At 46.5% G+C, this 15,154-nt stretch overlaps 1 protein-coding gene across 2 annotated transcripts in view; it reads left to right on the top strand.

Annotated features, from left to right (window-relative positions):
• SUGCT (succinyl-CoA:glutarate-CoA transferase) overlaps positions 1–15,154 on the top strand; it is a 2,876,649-nt gene that overhangs the window by 46,420 nt on the left and 2,815,075 nt on the right. For both annotated transcript variants that reach the window (XM_069215909.1, XM_069215917.1), the window contains exons 2-3: positions 4,959–5,004; positions 6,625–6,698. In XM_069215909.1, the coding sequence (XP_069072010.1) occupies positions 4,959–5,004; positions 6,625–6,698 (120 nt within the window). The remainder of the gene's footprint in view (positions 1–4,958; positions 5,005–6,624; positions 6,699–15,154) is intronic.

The raw sequence follows: 15,154 nt of genomic DNA on the forward strand, positions 1-15,154 counted from the left end.
GATTGACACTCGCCCAGGCCGCTTCAGGGCTTAAACCTGAAGCGCCCAGGTCGAAGTCAATGGGTGACTCTTTCCTCCGTCACCGAGGGCAAGTGCCTTGAGGCACCTTTGCTGAGCCGAGGAGGTCATGCCCATAGGAGCTGTGACTTCTTCAGCCCAACAAAGTTCAGGTCAGGTAGCCAGGAGTCTGCGCAAATCATGCATGTCTCGCTCCCGGCTGCCTGAGCTGAACATGAAGAGTGTCTGTCAGGCTGACCTTTGCTCAGCCTGACAGGCACTCTTCATGAGGGGTAAAAGTTTGGGGGGCGTGGCCCCTCCACCCTTAAGGACGGGCCGCGGCTGCCATTAGTATTGAAGATACCATTGAAAATGGGAAATTGGCATTAACATGTAACCATTGGATCACCCTTTTTTTCAGTTCTATAAAGGTCTCCGTACTATTTGATTGTAACCTAGGTACATTAGTAATCACTGCCACGGATGGACTGGCACCTGGGGAGAGATGTACGGCTCCATCTAGAGCCCCATGTGATCTGTTGTTGGTTCTTGCGATCTTCAGAGTATTTACTGTCTGACGTTTATGGGTTACCCCATCAAATTTGGTCACTGAATGGATACCATTTTCCCCATATTATTGGTAGCGGTATCTCCAATGTGACAGTCCTCAGAAATTTGTCCGGAGCCACCAGCCACACACTTTCTCATGAACAACCCAGGAGAAGCACTTTTACAGGAGTGATTGCGACATACTCCAGGATGCGCCAGGGTTTCATCTTGGCGCAATTAAGCCATATCTACTGGCCCCAATGATGGAGAGTTGCTCCGGGGTTGAGATTGAAGGGAGGGGATTTTACACAATAGATCATTAGACATGCATAATTGGGCAACCCACCCCAGTTTCTCTTCAGTGGCTATTAGGCGGTTCTCTATAGGACGCAATCTTTTGGTTAACTCCTCTGTTATGTGCTCTGCCACTAAAGTGATCAAATCAGCAGGAACCTCCTGAAGCCTCTGTCATGTCACTTTCGGTTCTAAATCTGTTGGGCCCCCAAGTGCATGCATGCTTATTCTATAGGGAATTGCACAGGCTTCAACATACATATTATAAAGGTGGGGGATTACCTGCACAGCATATGCCTTATAGAATTCTCCGGTCAGCCCATCAGGGCCTGGCCCTTTCCCATTTGGTAATGTCTGTATCTCATTGTGGACCTCGTCTAAATGTATAGGCCTTGAGAGGTACTCTCACTGGGCGTCTGACAGCCACACCAGGGCTACATCTTTCAAGTACTTTGCTATATCAGTCTGATTTGCCCTATCGGAAGAGGTATATAGTGTCCCATAGTAGGTTGCAAAAACCTTCAAGATCCCTTCTGCACCCCAGTACTCTCGGACAGTCTCGTCTTTTATTTTGGTTACTTACTGGGCACTCTTGGCTGGTCTTAGTTTAGCCGCCAAAGAGCGCCCTGGGTGTCCCCCTTCTCTGTATGCCCTAGCCACATACCGACGGGAATTGTAATGTATCTCCTGATAAGCAGTGTCCTGATATTCACTTATATGGTCCTTATGTGTGACAGCATTGTGGGATTCTCTGTGCACTCTTATTCCTGTTCCAACTGCTGGATAGCACGCTCCGTCCTACCCAGATGAGTGCGGATATCCCTAAGTATTCCTGCTTTCATTCCAATGCAGACCCATCATATTGTAGCCTTAAAGGCCTCCCAAAGGGTGCCCGTGTCTTTCACCGAGTTTTTGTTGGTATCAAAGTAATTGCGTATGGCATGTCTTATTGTGTCCCTGTATTCTCGATCTAGTTGTGTTCTGGAAGTACCAAGTGAATTTTCTGAATTTCAGCGTAGGGATGGTGATAGCTAGTCTCACTGGTGTTTGATCGGACAGTGTCCATGCCAAATGCTCGACGTTTGTTACCCACATGCTTGCTTCTTCTGATACTATCCAGTAGTCAAGACGAACCCAGGTAGCATGTGCCGTAGACGCATATGTGCCCTCCCGCGTTTCCTTATTGTACATCCTCCAAACATCCACCATATTAAAGTCTTCTATGGGTTATTTGAGTACTTTTGCAGAGCAATGGTCATGGCTCGCCATCCCCGTTGACCTGTTGTGCTGTGTATCTAATGTTATGTTTAAGTCCACTCCCCAGAGGATCACTACCGGTGGCAGGGCGCGCAAAATATTCCATAGATTGGGGTAAAAAGTAGGGTCATAAATATTTGGTCCATATACATTCACAGTTGTGATCATGTTTTCCTCCAGGATCCCCTATAGGACGACATATCCCTCCTGTTCATCTATGATAGTGTGCACTATAGTGAATGGCGTGCCTTTTTCAATCAGCACTCTCTGAGAGTATGAGGAGTATGACGAGGCTGCCCGTGCTCCTGACCTCTGCGCACCTATCGCTGGCTCTATTGTGTGTGCCAGATGTGTTTCCTATAGAAAAGCGATCTGTATGTGATGTCCTCCACACTAAGTCAACGGCTTCCTATATGGTCCTACCAAGTTAGTTCAGAAGGCTTCAATGTCTCAGTGTCCTTTCATCCATAGGAAACTGAGCAGGGCCTCAGCCAGAGTGTGCATCAGTTCCAGCTTCTGGGGAGCAGCGTTGTTTATGTTTCTTCAACACTTTGTTGGTGGCCTCCATTGCAGCTTGTGGCAAGTTGAAAACTGTTGTTTTGCCCAAATGTTCAATCCACAATCTTGCCGGGTAGAGCATAGCATAGGTGATTCCTGCTTGCTGGAGTTTCCATTTCACCAGGAGGTATTCCTTGAAGGCGGTTTGCACAGTGGATGTGAAATCAGGATTAAAGGATAAATGATTTCTCTGGTAAGTGATTTCTCCTCTCTCTTGGGCCAGCATCAGGATCGTGTCCCGGTTCCCTATAGTTCATTAGTTTAGCCTTGATAGATCGTGGCGGTGCCCTGGAAAGGTGTCTTGGAGCAAGGGCCCTATGGGCTATTTCCTCCACAAACATCTGGGACAGGCTTTCGGATCGATGATGAGACGTCCTATGAATAACTCCAAGTTCTGTGTGTTGGTCGACTCAGGAATTCCCGCTATTTCCAAGTTAGTGCACCTAAGTAGTGCCTCCAGATCATCATTTTTTGCTTTGATAACCGCCAGTACCTTCTCCATATTCAGCATTTTTCCCCGGTCCTTTAAGCATTGTCTTCTGCACTAGATGCTCTTTGTTCGACTTCAGTGAGGTGTGATTCATGCTGTTCCAGTTTAGTAGAGAAGTTGTCTATGCGGAGATCAAGTCTATCAATCTTACTGTCAATCATTTGTAGATTTTGCTGCATGGCAAGTAGAGTACTCCCCAAAGAGCTTGCAGGTTGGCTTGGTGCTTCTTTTTCCATCTCAGCTTCTGGTGGCTCGCAGGTGCTTTTTTTTTTGCTTCAACTGTCAGCCGGGTTTGCGATTTTTCTGACTTGGCCATAGTCAGTGTGGCCTAGTTGCTAAGTAGTTCCCACGCTACCACATTCGTGTCTAGTTCAGGATGGGCCATCAGTTCTGGGCAGCGGTCCTCAAAACACGTGGCGCAATGTCCACCCAGCAGTACGTTATCGCATTGTCATATGTCTAAGGTGGTATTTGCGGTCAAACTTAAGTGCATGGTCAGTAGTCCGCCCACTCCAATGGCAGTGGTTGGTGCATTGGTGCCATGTTTGTCTTCGTGGCCCAGTCTTTGTCCATTTGGATCCATGAGTTTTACTCTCTGCCTTTCTTCCTTGGTGACAATATAGTTTAGGCAGTCTCCCGGTTACTATTCGGGGTTAGCAGCGGCCAGGGGGATAGCGATCCCGGGTCCAGCAGGATGGGCGCAGCTGCCACCTGCACCGCCAAGCCAGCAGCCTGCGCACCCCTGCTCGCCTTGGCCAGACTCCAATGCCAACTGTGGCCCTCTGGGCATGCCGCTTCATGTCCCAGCGCCTCCTCGATCCTCTGTCACTCAGGACCCAGTGAGACGCCACTCCTGGCTCTGCCAAAAGAGCAGGATTTCCAGACCCTCCACCTCGAAGGCGGTAGCCACCGCCCCATCTTTCCCCACTCTCTACGGCCACTTGGCGGTAGGGATCCACGGTGAGGCTTGCCCAATTGAAGCGGCCTCAGTGCAGGTCAGTTGCACGGTGCAGCTTCTTCATCAGTCCTCTGGCACTTTGGCTGCCACCTTGAGGCCCCCTCGGGATTCGTCTTGAGATGCGCTGGCAATCTTCGCCCGCGATTTGATTTTTTTATTGACTTAATGCCCAGTCTGCATCTTCGACTCTGCTGAAGCCCAAAAAGTATGCACCTGTGCTAGGATTAGGTCTGATTAAATGTTTACGGCCGGTAGAGATGCACTACAGTGCGGCCATTTTGCCGGGGGCTCTCTAGCGACCCCCCCATCTACCCAATTTTCCGTCTGTGCACCACCGGTCTACCCTCTGCTACACCCCTTGAGAATTTCTAGCTACCGGATCCTAGCCTTACCCAGCCTTATTTATTCTCCTTGCTGATGTATTCCTCTAATTGTACAACGCTGTGTCGGTATATAGCTATTGTTGCACTTCATGCATCCATTACTACATGACAGTACGTAGCTGTATAGGGTTCACAAGCTTTCCCTGCTTTACCCTTTATTACTTACTGAATGCATTTGATAATAAAATAACTTGTAAAAAAAAAAGGTCTACTCATGTAAGTAAGCTGTTAGAAGTCAAAAGATGCCGTAAAGCCTCTAGGTGTTTGTAGAGTTTTGCCAAGTGTAAAGTGCATGTCTGGAAATACTTACTTATTATTGTCTGACTTATATGTTAGCGGATAAAATTTAAGGTTATGTGAATATCTTGCAGGATCATACTCGGTTGCTCACTGAAAAGAATTAGGTTGCCTCCAGTGCAGAACTAGAACAAGTACAGTGAATTAATCTACGATCATTGTGTTTTATTTGCAGGTTCTATGAGGCCACTGGAAGGTGTGAAAATTCTGGATTTGACGAGGTTGGTATTGCAAGGGATTCTATTGGGGCAGCTACCAGAAATACATATTAGGCCAGGAGATTTATGCTCATAATAGTTTAATACTTTATTAAACCCATCAAATAAAGATCTTTAAAAAACAGAAAATGCTTTCTCTCCCTTCTTTTACCAACACTTCTTTTTCCAAAACTCTAAACTTTTAGATTTGACTTTCTCTGTATGAATAGAAGCACCTGTTCTGAGCAAAATGTTTATATTTTCTTTCTTATTCACTCTTTACCCATATGTGCTTCAGTGTAAATGAATGGCCCATTGTGCATATCTTGAGCTTGCCAGCTTTACTTAGTTCAATGGAATATGATTTGATCATATCCATTTTCACCCTAAAGGCCCATAAATCTATAAGATTGGCTTCTTTAACTCAAATAAGGAAAGGTTGCTTCTCATTTCCGACTACGGCATATATATGACGTCTTTGTCAGTCTCCTACAGAGGCTCACAGTGCCTCTTTTTGAACTATGCTGTAATCGAGTATCAGCCAAAGGTCAATTAATGCCCCAACTGCCCACTCGTGGTTCCACTGCCTCATTGAGAGGTGGGGAAACTCCTGTGTTTCTGATGTAGGAGCCTCAGCTGGTCTGCAATAGATAACATCTTCAGTGAGTACAACCCAATGGCGACTGACACTGAAGGAGTGTGGCAGGGTGGGAGGATGGGAATAAAAAAAAAGAAAGAAAAAACCCATTTACCTCTTTACTATGGAGATGGGTTTGTCTCCTCCGTCCTCTTCCCGGAAGCACACGGGTTTCCAGACTCCCTAAAATCAAGATTCTGCTGTCATCAGCATGACAGCAGTGCTGTGATTGGTCGGAGCGCCCTGCTTCGGTGCTCACACAGGGAGTTCCACCCTGTGCACTTTCTCCTTCCGGCTGTACAATACAGCTGGGTGGAGAAATGCAAAGTGCGCATGTCTGTTTTGCCGTCCAAATACAAATGTGCACTTGTGGTGCCCCAACCACTCCTGCCTCCAGCCCCCTCCAGCCCCACCCCACCCTAACCTGCCCCCCTGAAAAATAAAGTGATAATAATGCTTTGTTATTGTCATTTTATTTTTCCTTCCCCTTCTGCTGAAAGCAGGGGGGCGACGCTCCTCCACCTTAGCGCAGGAGCCACCCCTGGTACAACCGCTGGTAGACATGGTATGGGAAGACCTACTCTTTTTAGGACAGGGCTTTCGTACCAGGTTTGCTGTCCATGGCTGGAGAGAAACAGTCGATGCCCCCACGCCCTGAGAGAAAACTCACAGATGCTGATTATTTCTAAAAAAGCAAACCCTCACTTTATGAGATTGTCTTTGAAAAACAAAAAATGCTGGTCAAACTGTAATGGTGAGATGATTGCATTGCACAATTCTCTGAAAGGGTTCCCATCGTTTTGGCAAAACATTGTTCTGTACAGGAAGGGAATTCTAAATATGCAGGTTTGAATGTGGCTGTGGCGACCTAGGTCTTTGTCGCGCCACCCACATGCTGCCCAACATGAGGCTTTTAGTATGTAAAACCAACAGAGTTTACTTGTGTTTTAGAGTAACATGTTGCTGATATGAAGCACACCCTTACAGCCATAATTTTGCATTTACAGGGTTCTAGCAGGACCATTTGCTACCATGATTTTAGCCGATCTTGGGGCAGAAGTGATTAAAGTGGAAAAACCAGGTAAGACAAGATGATATTTTTAAATTGTGAGATACTAAATACATATTTGTATCTATTCTTTGCTCCCATTTGTTTTTTTTTACAAACATCACTGCTGAGTAAATAAGGAATTCAACCACTTTTGTGCTAAATCTTGTAGCCCTGATTCTTCCCCATCACATGTTTGAAATTGCATTGAAAAAATACATTTGGTCTGATTCACAAGGAGGTGACTTTCAGGAAATTTTCCGACTTACTCCAGGAATTCAGAAGTAAGACAGGTGCACGTGAGTAGGTCATAGTAAATCCTTGTGAATCTGGGCCACAGAGCAATAGTTTTGCATTCCAAGGTTCACATTGTTTTTTTTATTTGAGGTGCTTTTTAGTGTAGTGATGTGCTCTGAAAATCTCTAACATCTACATTCACATCTTTCCATAGGCTCTTAACCTTGAAGCAATTACAATCAAGCTGTTTGACCAATGGGCTTGCAATTAATAGCCTACTTTTTTTAGTCGAAGGCGCAACTGTCTGATTTGCTAACGACTTCTTGTGGGCATTCTGAAACCTTTCCTGGGAATGCAGCCCGCCAATTGCTCCGGTTGGCTTTGTGATTTGCAACTCACATTTGCTTGCTTTCTATTTGCTGGCTTTATTTGCTTTGGACTGTCCAGCTTGAGTTCACTCCACTTGTTGCCAATACCCTGTTTATTGTATTCTTCCACAAATTTGCTTTCTGTATACAGGCCTTTAAATATTGTTCTTATCTTGTCTTATTTGCTGTGCATTCAAAGATAGAGGTCAAATGTCAGGCTCTGTCTTCAGAGGGAGCGTAGTGTTTACGTTTCTTTCTCTGACCTCAAAGTGAAAGAATTCATGAGACAACCTTGCTGTGAAAGAAAAGGCTTTTTTCTAGCACACAGCGAAATTAAAATGTCTGTAAATGAACTGTGCTGATATTTCAGACTATATTAGGAAAGAACAAATGAAACACATTTTTTTTGTAGTTGTGCATTGTGCTGAAACAAATTTTTGAATACGATCAAAACACATCTGCACACTGGTTGATACCATTTCCAATAGTACACAAAAAAGAGTGTTCTGGGAGTGTATTACCTCCATACAGTCTCCCTGACATAAGAACCAATAACACAATATGTCTGGGGGATGTTAGGAACAGGCTACGTTGGCCCATTTCACTGGTTGATAGTTCACCAACTTGGTGATCTACTCGTCGACATGGAATGTGGTAGTGGTGGCCGGGTGTTCAATGAAAGGTGGGGGTGTTCCCCTTACGGACTAGGTGGTCTCACACACATTATAGTGTCATGCTTCATCATTTGACCACCTACCCCCACCCAGGTAAGATAATGCCACCTGGGTGGACTCATAAGAACTCTGAGGGAGTGCTGAAATTAGTCTTTCTGGATTGAGCAGGGATCCAGTTGAAAGGGAATATAAACTAAAATTACTTCACAAATCACCTGTCTAGTTTAATCCTTTAATTACAGTGTTTGTTAGTAAGAATCTACCCCAGTCCACTCCAATATACCCTTCTCTACTTCACCTCAATCTACACAAGTCAACTGCACTCCAATCTTCCCTAATCCACCCCACTGCACCCCAATCTACCTCACTCCAATCTACTCCAAACTACCTCACTTCACTCGAATCCACTCCACCTCAATCTACCCCACTCCATTTGACCCAATTTCACTCCAGTCTACCCCAATCTAACCCACTCCACTCTCCACTCCAATCCAATATATCTTAGTCCAGTCTATACGACACCACTCCGATCTAACCCACACCAGTTTACCCCACTCTCCCCACTCCAATCTACTGCACTCCACTCCAATCTCCACTCCAATTTACCCCACTCCACTCCAGTATACCCCACTTCACTCCATCCTACCCCATTCCAGTTGACCAACATCTAGCCTACTACAACCTACCCCAATCTTCCTCAGTCCACTCCACCCAATATACTCCACACTACTCTACCCCAATCTACCCCATCCCAACCTACCCCACTCCATTCCACTCTGTCTCAGTGTATCCCACCCAAGCCTACCCCAACCCAATCTATCCCACTCCAATCTGTCCCAGTCCACCCTACCCTACTCCAGTCCAATGTACCCCCCTCCAGTCCAGTCGATTCTACCTAATTCACCAGTCTACCCAAATCCCCCAAATTCTACCCCACTCTACCCCAACCCACTCAAATCTGCCCACTCCTATCTACTCCATTCTAATCTACTCCACTCTACCCACATCTACCCCACCTCGCTCTACCTGAGTCTACCCCACTCCACCCCAGTCTATCCCAAGCCACTCCACTGTAGTCCAGTCTACCTCACCCCATTCTAGCACACTCCACCCTAATGTACATCACTCCAATCTACTCCACTCTACCCATATCTACCCCACTTTACTCCACTCCCCTCTATCCCAATCTACCCCACTCCACTCTATCCCAATCTACCCCACTCCACTCTACCGCAAAATATCCAACTCCACTCTTCTCCACCCTACCTCACTCCAAACTACCCTAATCTCCCCCACTCAAATCTTCCCCACTCCACCCCATCCTACTAACTTTTATTCATGCTGAACAGCCAAAAGCTTTTGCATAGGCAAGACCTATTGGCTTTGTCAATGCTAGGTATCAGTAGAAAGCTGGTTTGTTCCTCATAGCTAAGGGGAAGCAGATTCTGTTCCACTCCTGGCAGTGACAAACTAATGTTGTCCTGCCTTCCCAAAATGCATGTAATGTATGCTTTCTTTTATTCATTCTTTCATATGAGTAAATTTAATATCACAAGAGACCTCAGCTGGACACAAGAAAGTTTCTACATTTCCCACTGGTGTAGTGCTTAATTTATAAAAGAAAGAGTGCCAGTGTTCAAAGCTCTGCTCAGAATCTCTTGACGTGCTGAATGCAAAGGTTGGCAGCTTAAAATCACCACATGCTTCTTTAATTAACTACCAGACACTACATGCCCCTTTGTCCATCTCACTCATGCATGTTCCCCCTTTCTTCCTCCCTGGCGGTTTTGACGTATTTCTCTTTCTCTTTTTTTCCAATTTGTGTGTTGTCTCACTTTATCACTCAGTAAATATCTGATGCAGGAAAATAAGTGCCAATTCCCAAAAATAAGCGCTGGTCGCCAAAATAAGTGCTGGTGCCGCTCACCAGCAACCAACCGGCTCAGATTAAGCACAGCACTGGATAACTGCAGCATGGGTCTGGTTCAGTGCTGCAGGTCCTGGGTTGTTACTGGTACCTTTGAAGTGTGAGAATGGATGCTAGATGAGATCATAATCACTTTGCCAGCACCCACAGATTAATTACTGGAAAAGAGTGCATTTAGAAATTAAAATTGGCGCCATATGTAATTCAGTTGAATGTGTAAAAGAGATGGATGCTCAATGGGGCAGTGAAGGCAAACGCTCAAAATGGGTTGCTATTGGACAGAGTGAAAAAAGATGAACCTCAGCAAGCCAGGAAAGATTAATTATATAAAAACAAGTATAGTGGTTGGAAGTTAGTGGAGAAGAAGGAAAGGACTGTCAATCAATGTGAACAAATTACTTCTGGAAGACCGACTGTCACGGTCTGGAATTGATACTAAGTGGTGATGTCCTATTAAAATGGTGCCCAATCAGTGTGGGTTAGGAAAGAATTGATAAACACAAAGGGTGTGTGTGTGTGGGGGGGGGGGGAGGGCAAAGGAGGGGGGAGGTGACGTGCCAGTTACGAGAGTTACCCAATCTCAGGAAGCTGTGTTGACAAATTCAGTAAGGGGTTCCCCTTCATATGGAAGAGGTGGTCTCACACACTTAATCATGCCATGCTTCATCAATGACCACCTCTCCCCACCCTGGTAAAACAGTGCTACCTGGGCCGTTTCAACCTCTCAGTACACCTACACTGGAGGGAGTTCTTAGATAAATGCTACTGGATAATAGTGGGATCCAGGTCTGGACTACCAGTAAACTCTAACTTTAATAGTGGTGTCCGTGGGCATGGTTAAAAACACATTGCCGATACCTCTGAGTGTAATGACTGAGCCCATCTTAGAAAGCCAACATGTTTCTGCCCACACTCTGAGCCTACACTGGTCTGGGACATTCTTCAGGGCTTAGGATCCCTACTCGTGAAGGGTGAACTATAACCTTTTTTATTATGTTAGCATGAACACATTCAAGTCCTACCTGAGTGAAAGGATAACCATCTAGGCACCTATTTCTTGGAAGAAAAAAGCAAGGAAAGTACGCGTAAAAAACCTCCACAGTTAACAAACTGCATAGTATAGTCGTACACACTTAGGGGGTCATTCTGACTTTGGCGGGCGGCGCAGGCCGCCCGCCAAAGTCCCGCCGGCAGAATACCGCTGCGCGGTCAAAAGACCGCCGCGGTAATTCTGAGTTTCCCGCTGGGCGGGCGGGCGACCGCCAGAAGGCCGCCCGCCCAGCGGGAAACCCCCTTCCACGAGGATGCCGGCTCCGAATGGAGCCGGCGGAGTGGAAAGGGTGCGACGGGTGCAGTTGCACCCGTCGCGATTTTCAGTGTCTGCTATGCAGGCACTGAAAATCTTGGTGGGGCCCTGTTAGGGGGCCCCTGCAGTGCCCATGCCATTGGCATGGGCACTGCAGGGTCCCCCAGGGGCCCCACGACACCCGTTACCGCCAGCCAGGTTCTGGCGGTCAAAACCGCCAGAACCAGGCTGGCGGTAAGGGGGTCGGAATCCCCATGGCGGCGCTGCCATGGAGGATTCCTCAGGCCAGGGGAAAACCGGCGGGAAACCGCCGGTTTCCCTTTGCCGCCGCGGTCAGAATTGGCCTGGATGCACCGCCAGCCTGTTGGCGGTGCATCCGCGGTCCCCGGCCCTGGCAGTCCATGACCGCCAGGGTCGGAATGACCCCCATAGTGATCATGCAGGGTGGGGAACACTGCAAACCACTGCAATCGGTAGTGCCTAAGTAGTGCTAGCCATGCCAACACTACATGCATCCTATAACTTTAAAAATTATATAATACTTTGGGAACTAAATACCAACAGTTAACTGGCTCAAAGCTACCTTTAACATATTGTTACCAAAATGTAACGTAAGAGATACTACTTTTCTCTCTTAGGCATCCTTTACCCTAGACGTTAGGGGCACAGGCTTCAGGTCTGGGGATAGGATGATGTCCTTTATTGTTCACACACTAAAGGAAAGGAAAAAAGGACGCAAAAGACAAGCAATGGTAGGAAATATCACACATGATTGGGGTTGCGCAATCATAGGAGCAGGTGAGATATAATAGGCCTGATCACCATCTCAACCCCAAAATCTGTGGAGGGGGTCGAGTGGGTAGGGTCTAGAGGCCCCCGACGTAAGCAATCGCTGGATATGTTGTACAAGACTTGGGTTACGTAATCAAAGGGGACGGTGACATATAATAGGCCTAAATCCCTGGAATCTGTGTAAAGGGGTTGTGGGGGCAGGGCCTTAATGCCCATGCCTTATATAGTATTGTTAAAATCCGAAATGTACTGTGGTAGATTGTTGTTAAAATATATATCCAACTCTGTTTTGACACTCCCTGGGGCCCATGAAGTTACATCACCCTTAACACTTCATACTGTTCTCTGATCATGCATATAGAGAGAAGGCGGACAGGGTCCAGATTCCCGTGGTAACTTGTAATGATTATAGTCAAGGAATTGCTCTGAGATCAAAAAGTCCAGGGAGCCTATAAGCTAATTTAGGCACAGGCTCAATATCCTTTAGTCACAAGGTAAAGACAGTTGTGACTCCCAGCACCCAACCCAGCATCTTGCCATGTTGCTTTTCAAGATAAGGTACTGAAAGCAGCCTGCAGGCTATTTGAGTCGAAGGCTAGATGCATTAGCAGTAAAGAAATGGTTGTGGTCCCCAGCCCCCAGTTTACTTCGTCAAAAGGTCCATCGTATAGGTTCACCTAATGAGAGCCACTCCCAGCCACTTGTACACCGTTAGGTAACTCCACGCGGATATTTGAAGGTCCCTGCGATGTTGCTACAGCATCACAGGGCACGTCCGCATGGGGCGTCCGAGACTCCGTCAGCTCCCACGTAGGCCAGCCCAGAGGTCTATAGGCAAGGTTGTTTCTAGACTGTGCGAAGTGTCCTCAGAGGGGTTCGGGGCATTGGGGGGGAAGGGGATGGAGAAGAGGATATCCCTGTAAGCGCTCCTGTTGTCATTTGATTGGCTGCACCCATCGCAATGGTTGGGGTAAAAAAAAACCTTACCATGAATCAAAGATGTTTACATTATAATAAGGACCAGACCGGGAAGAGTACTAATAATTATAGTGGGTTGCTAGGGAAGGGTTTCTAGGTTGTCTAGGACTCCTTCAACAGGCTCTAATAAACGTATGTAAATTTTAGCACATCACGGTGTTGGGACCATAGTAAAAACTATACGATAACTGTCATCTGAGGCTGCAGACACAGTCACAAAACACCAGAAAAAAGAATAAAGAGTTCTGTAAAATACGGAATTCTTTAAAACACAAGTGGGACCCCCGAAGGTCAAGGCCCACTTAAAAATTATTATGTGTGGCAGGGTCGCTGGGCGCCAGACAAAGGACTTTTTTGAAGTACACAAGGCCCTTCACACAGGCTGAGGGATCTTGATAAGACCTGTATAGATTAGTGCAGTCTAAGGGCTAAGGTCATACTGTGAATGGCATATGGTTGGTCATGAGCCTTAAACGCGTATGGGTTGATATTACTCTTATGCTTACAAGATCGAGCACCTAAGGGAAATGATACTAAAACAGACAGTTCAGGTTCAAAATTTTCAGTTTCATCTTTGAATCAGGGGCCATAGGACCATTGCTTGTGAGCTCTACAGTGGAAACTGAAGTTCAAAAATTATTTATTGGACAAGGTATCAAATTAGGTAATTAAAAAATAATTTAGAACAAAGATCAAACTATAAATAAAAATATAAAAATACTATTCGTATGGGGAGCCTACGACAACCTGAAGTAAATATGTGTTTTGTAAGGGAAGGAACAATGTTGGTAAATTAAAATCATGAAAGCCTCTTAGACATTTGATAAGTGGTGATTTTACTTCAAATCCTTATGTGCAAACGAAACCAGTCAGCTACTGAGCCTAATTCAAAATACTTGCACAGCAGATATTAACTTCGCTGACTACTTCCTACCATGTACAAGTCCAAATGCTTAGAATTGTCCTTGTTGAAGACAGCACAACCCCCAATGTAAAAAATGTATCCTGAGTGGTATACTCTTGAATACCATACCTTCCTAGAACGGAACATTCTATTCCCAGAAAATGTCTTTCCTGGAGCGTGAGAACAGTTGGGTGGTGTCTCTTGGTGCACACCAAAACGGCCCCTCATTTAATGTTGTCATTGGGGCCATTCAAATTCCAGATGACTATACTGTCTTTCCCTGAAGGAACTGTTGTTATGTCCCTAACCGTTGTGACAGGTGTTACAAGCATGGAGTGAATAGAGGGATTTGAATAGGGCCCGATGCATCAAACATATTGAACACAACCACATAACCTGAACATTAACTCACATATGACTTTGCAACCAGCAGTAGCCAATCACCCATACCACCCCTCCCTATCTTCCCCCAGAAGCATCTGGCACCCATGTGAGACACACAGCATTAACACCCACAGCTAGTAAAAGACGATCTGTGAGGGTGGGGAGGGCAGGCATCTCGCAGCCCCTTGTCCTGGATGATGACTGGTCAGCACATTGTGCTGCAGGTGCCAAACGCTTGCAGGATCTAGGTTCCACTCTGAGGGCCCCACATCTCTCTCAGCTCCACAAGTCTAGTGGAGCCATCCGCTGATGCCATCCTTGACTGCTTCAAGTGATACGGCCTCACCTCCTCTGATCTAGGTCTTCGCCTGTTCCTCCTGGTGTACTGAGACAGCTGCTGCCCAATGTTTGTCTGCTCCTCCACCCAGGACCAGGCACTCTCTGGTGTTCCGAAGAACAGTATTTGTTTTTTGTAGATTACTTTTAGGTGCACCTGGTATTGGAGCATGTATTTGACCTGCATGGCCCTGAGCTTGTCCATGACAGCCTGAAAGGTACAGCTCTGATGCTGGACCTTCGAGTAAAATCCGGGAATAGCATGACCCGGGCCTCACCACTCTGCAACCAGCCCTGAATCTGGGCCTCTCTGAGAATTGTGTCCCTGTCCACAAAGTTCAGCATCCGTGCAATAGTTGGTCGCAGAAGCGGCGGCCTCCGGGGGCTTGGCTGGGTGTCAGTGACCTATGTGCATGTTCCACCATAAGGAGCATAGCCAGTTTGTGATGAAACTGGTGACCCACAGTCCATCCATGCCCTCAGTCACACCCACTATGCAGACATTATTCCTCCTTGACTTGTCCTCTGTGTCCTTGACCCTCGCCTCCAGTTGTACCACTGGAGGGCCTCTAGAAACATGTGC

This window comes from Pleurodeles waltl, chromosome 2_1, assembly GCF_031143425.1.
Source record: "Pleurodeles waltl isolate 20211129_DDA chromosome 2_1, aPleWal1.hap1.20221129, whole genome shotgun sequence".
Classification (NCBI taxonomy): domain Eukaryota; kingdom Metazoa; phylum Chordata; class Amphibia; order Caudata; family Salamandridae; genus Pleurodeles; species Pleurodeles waltl.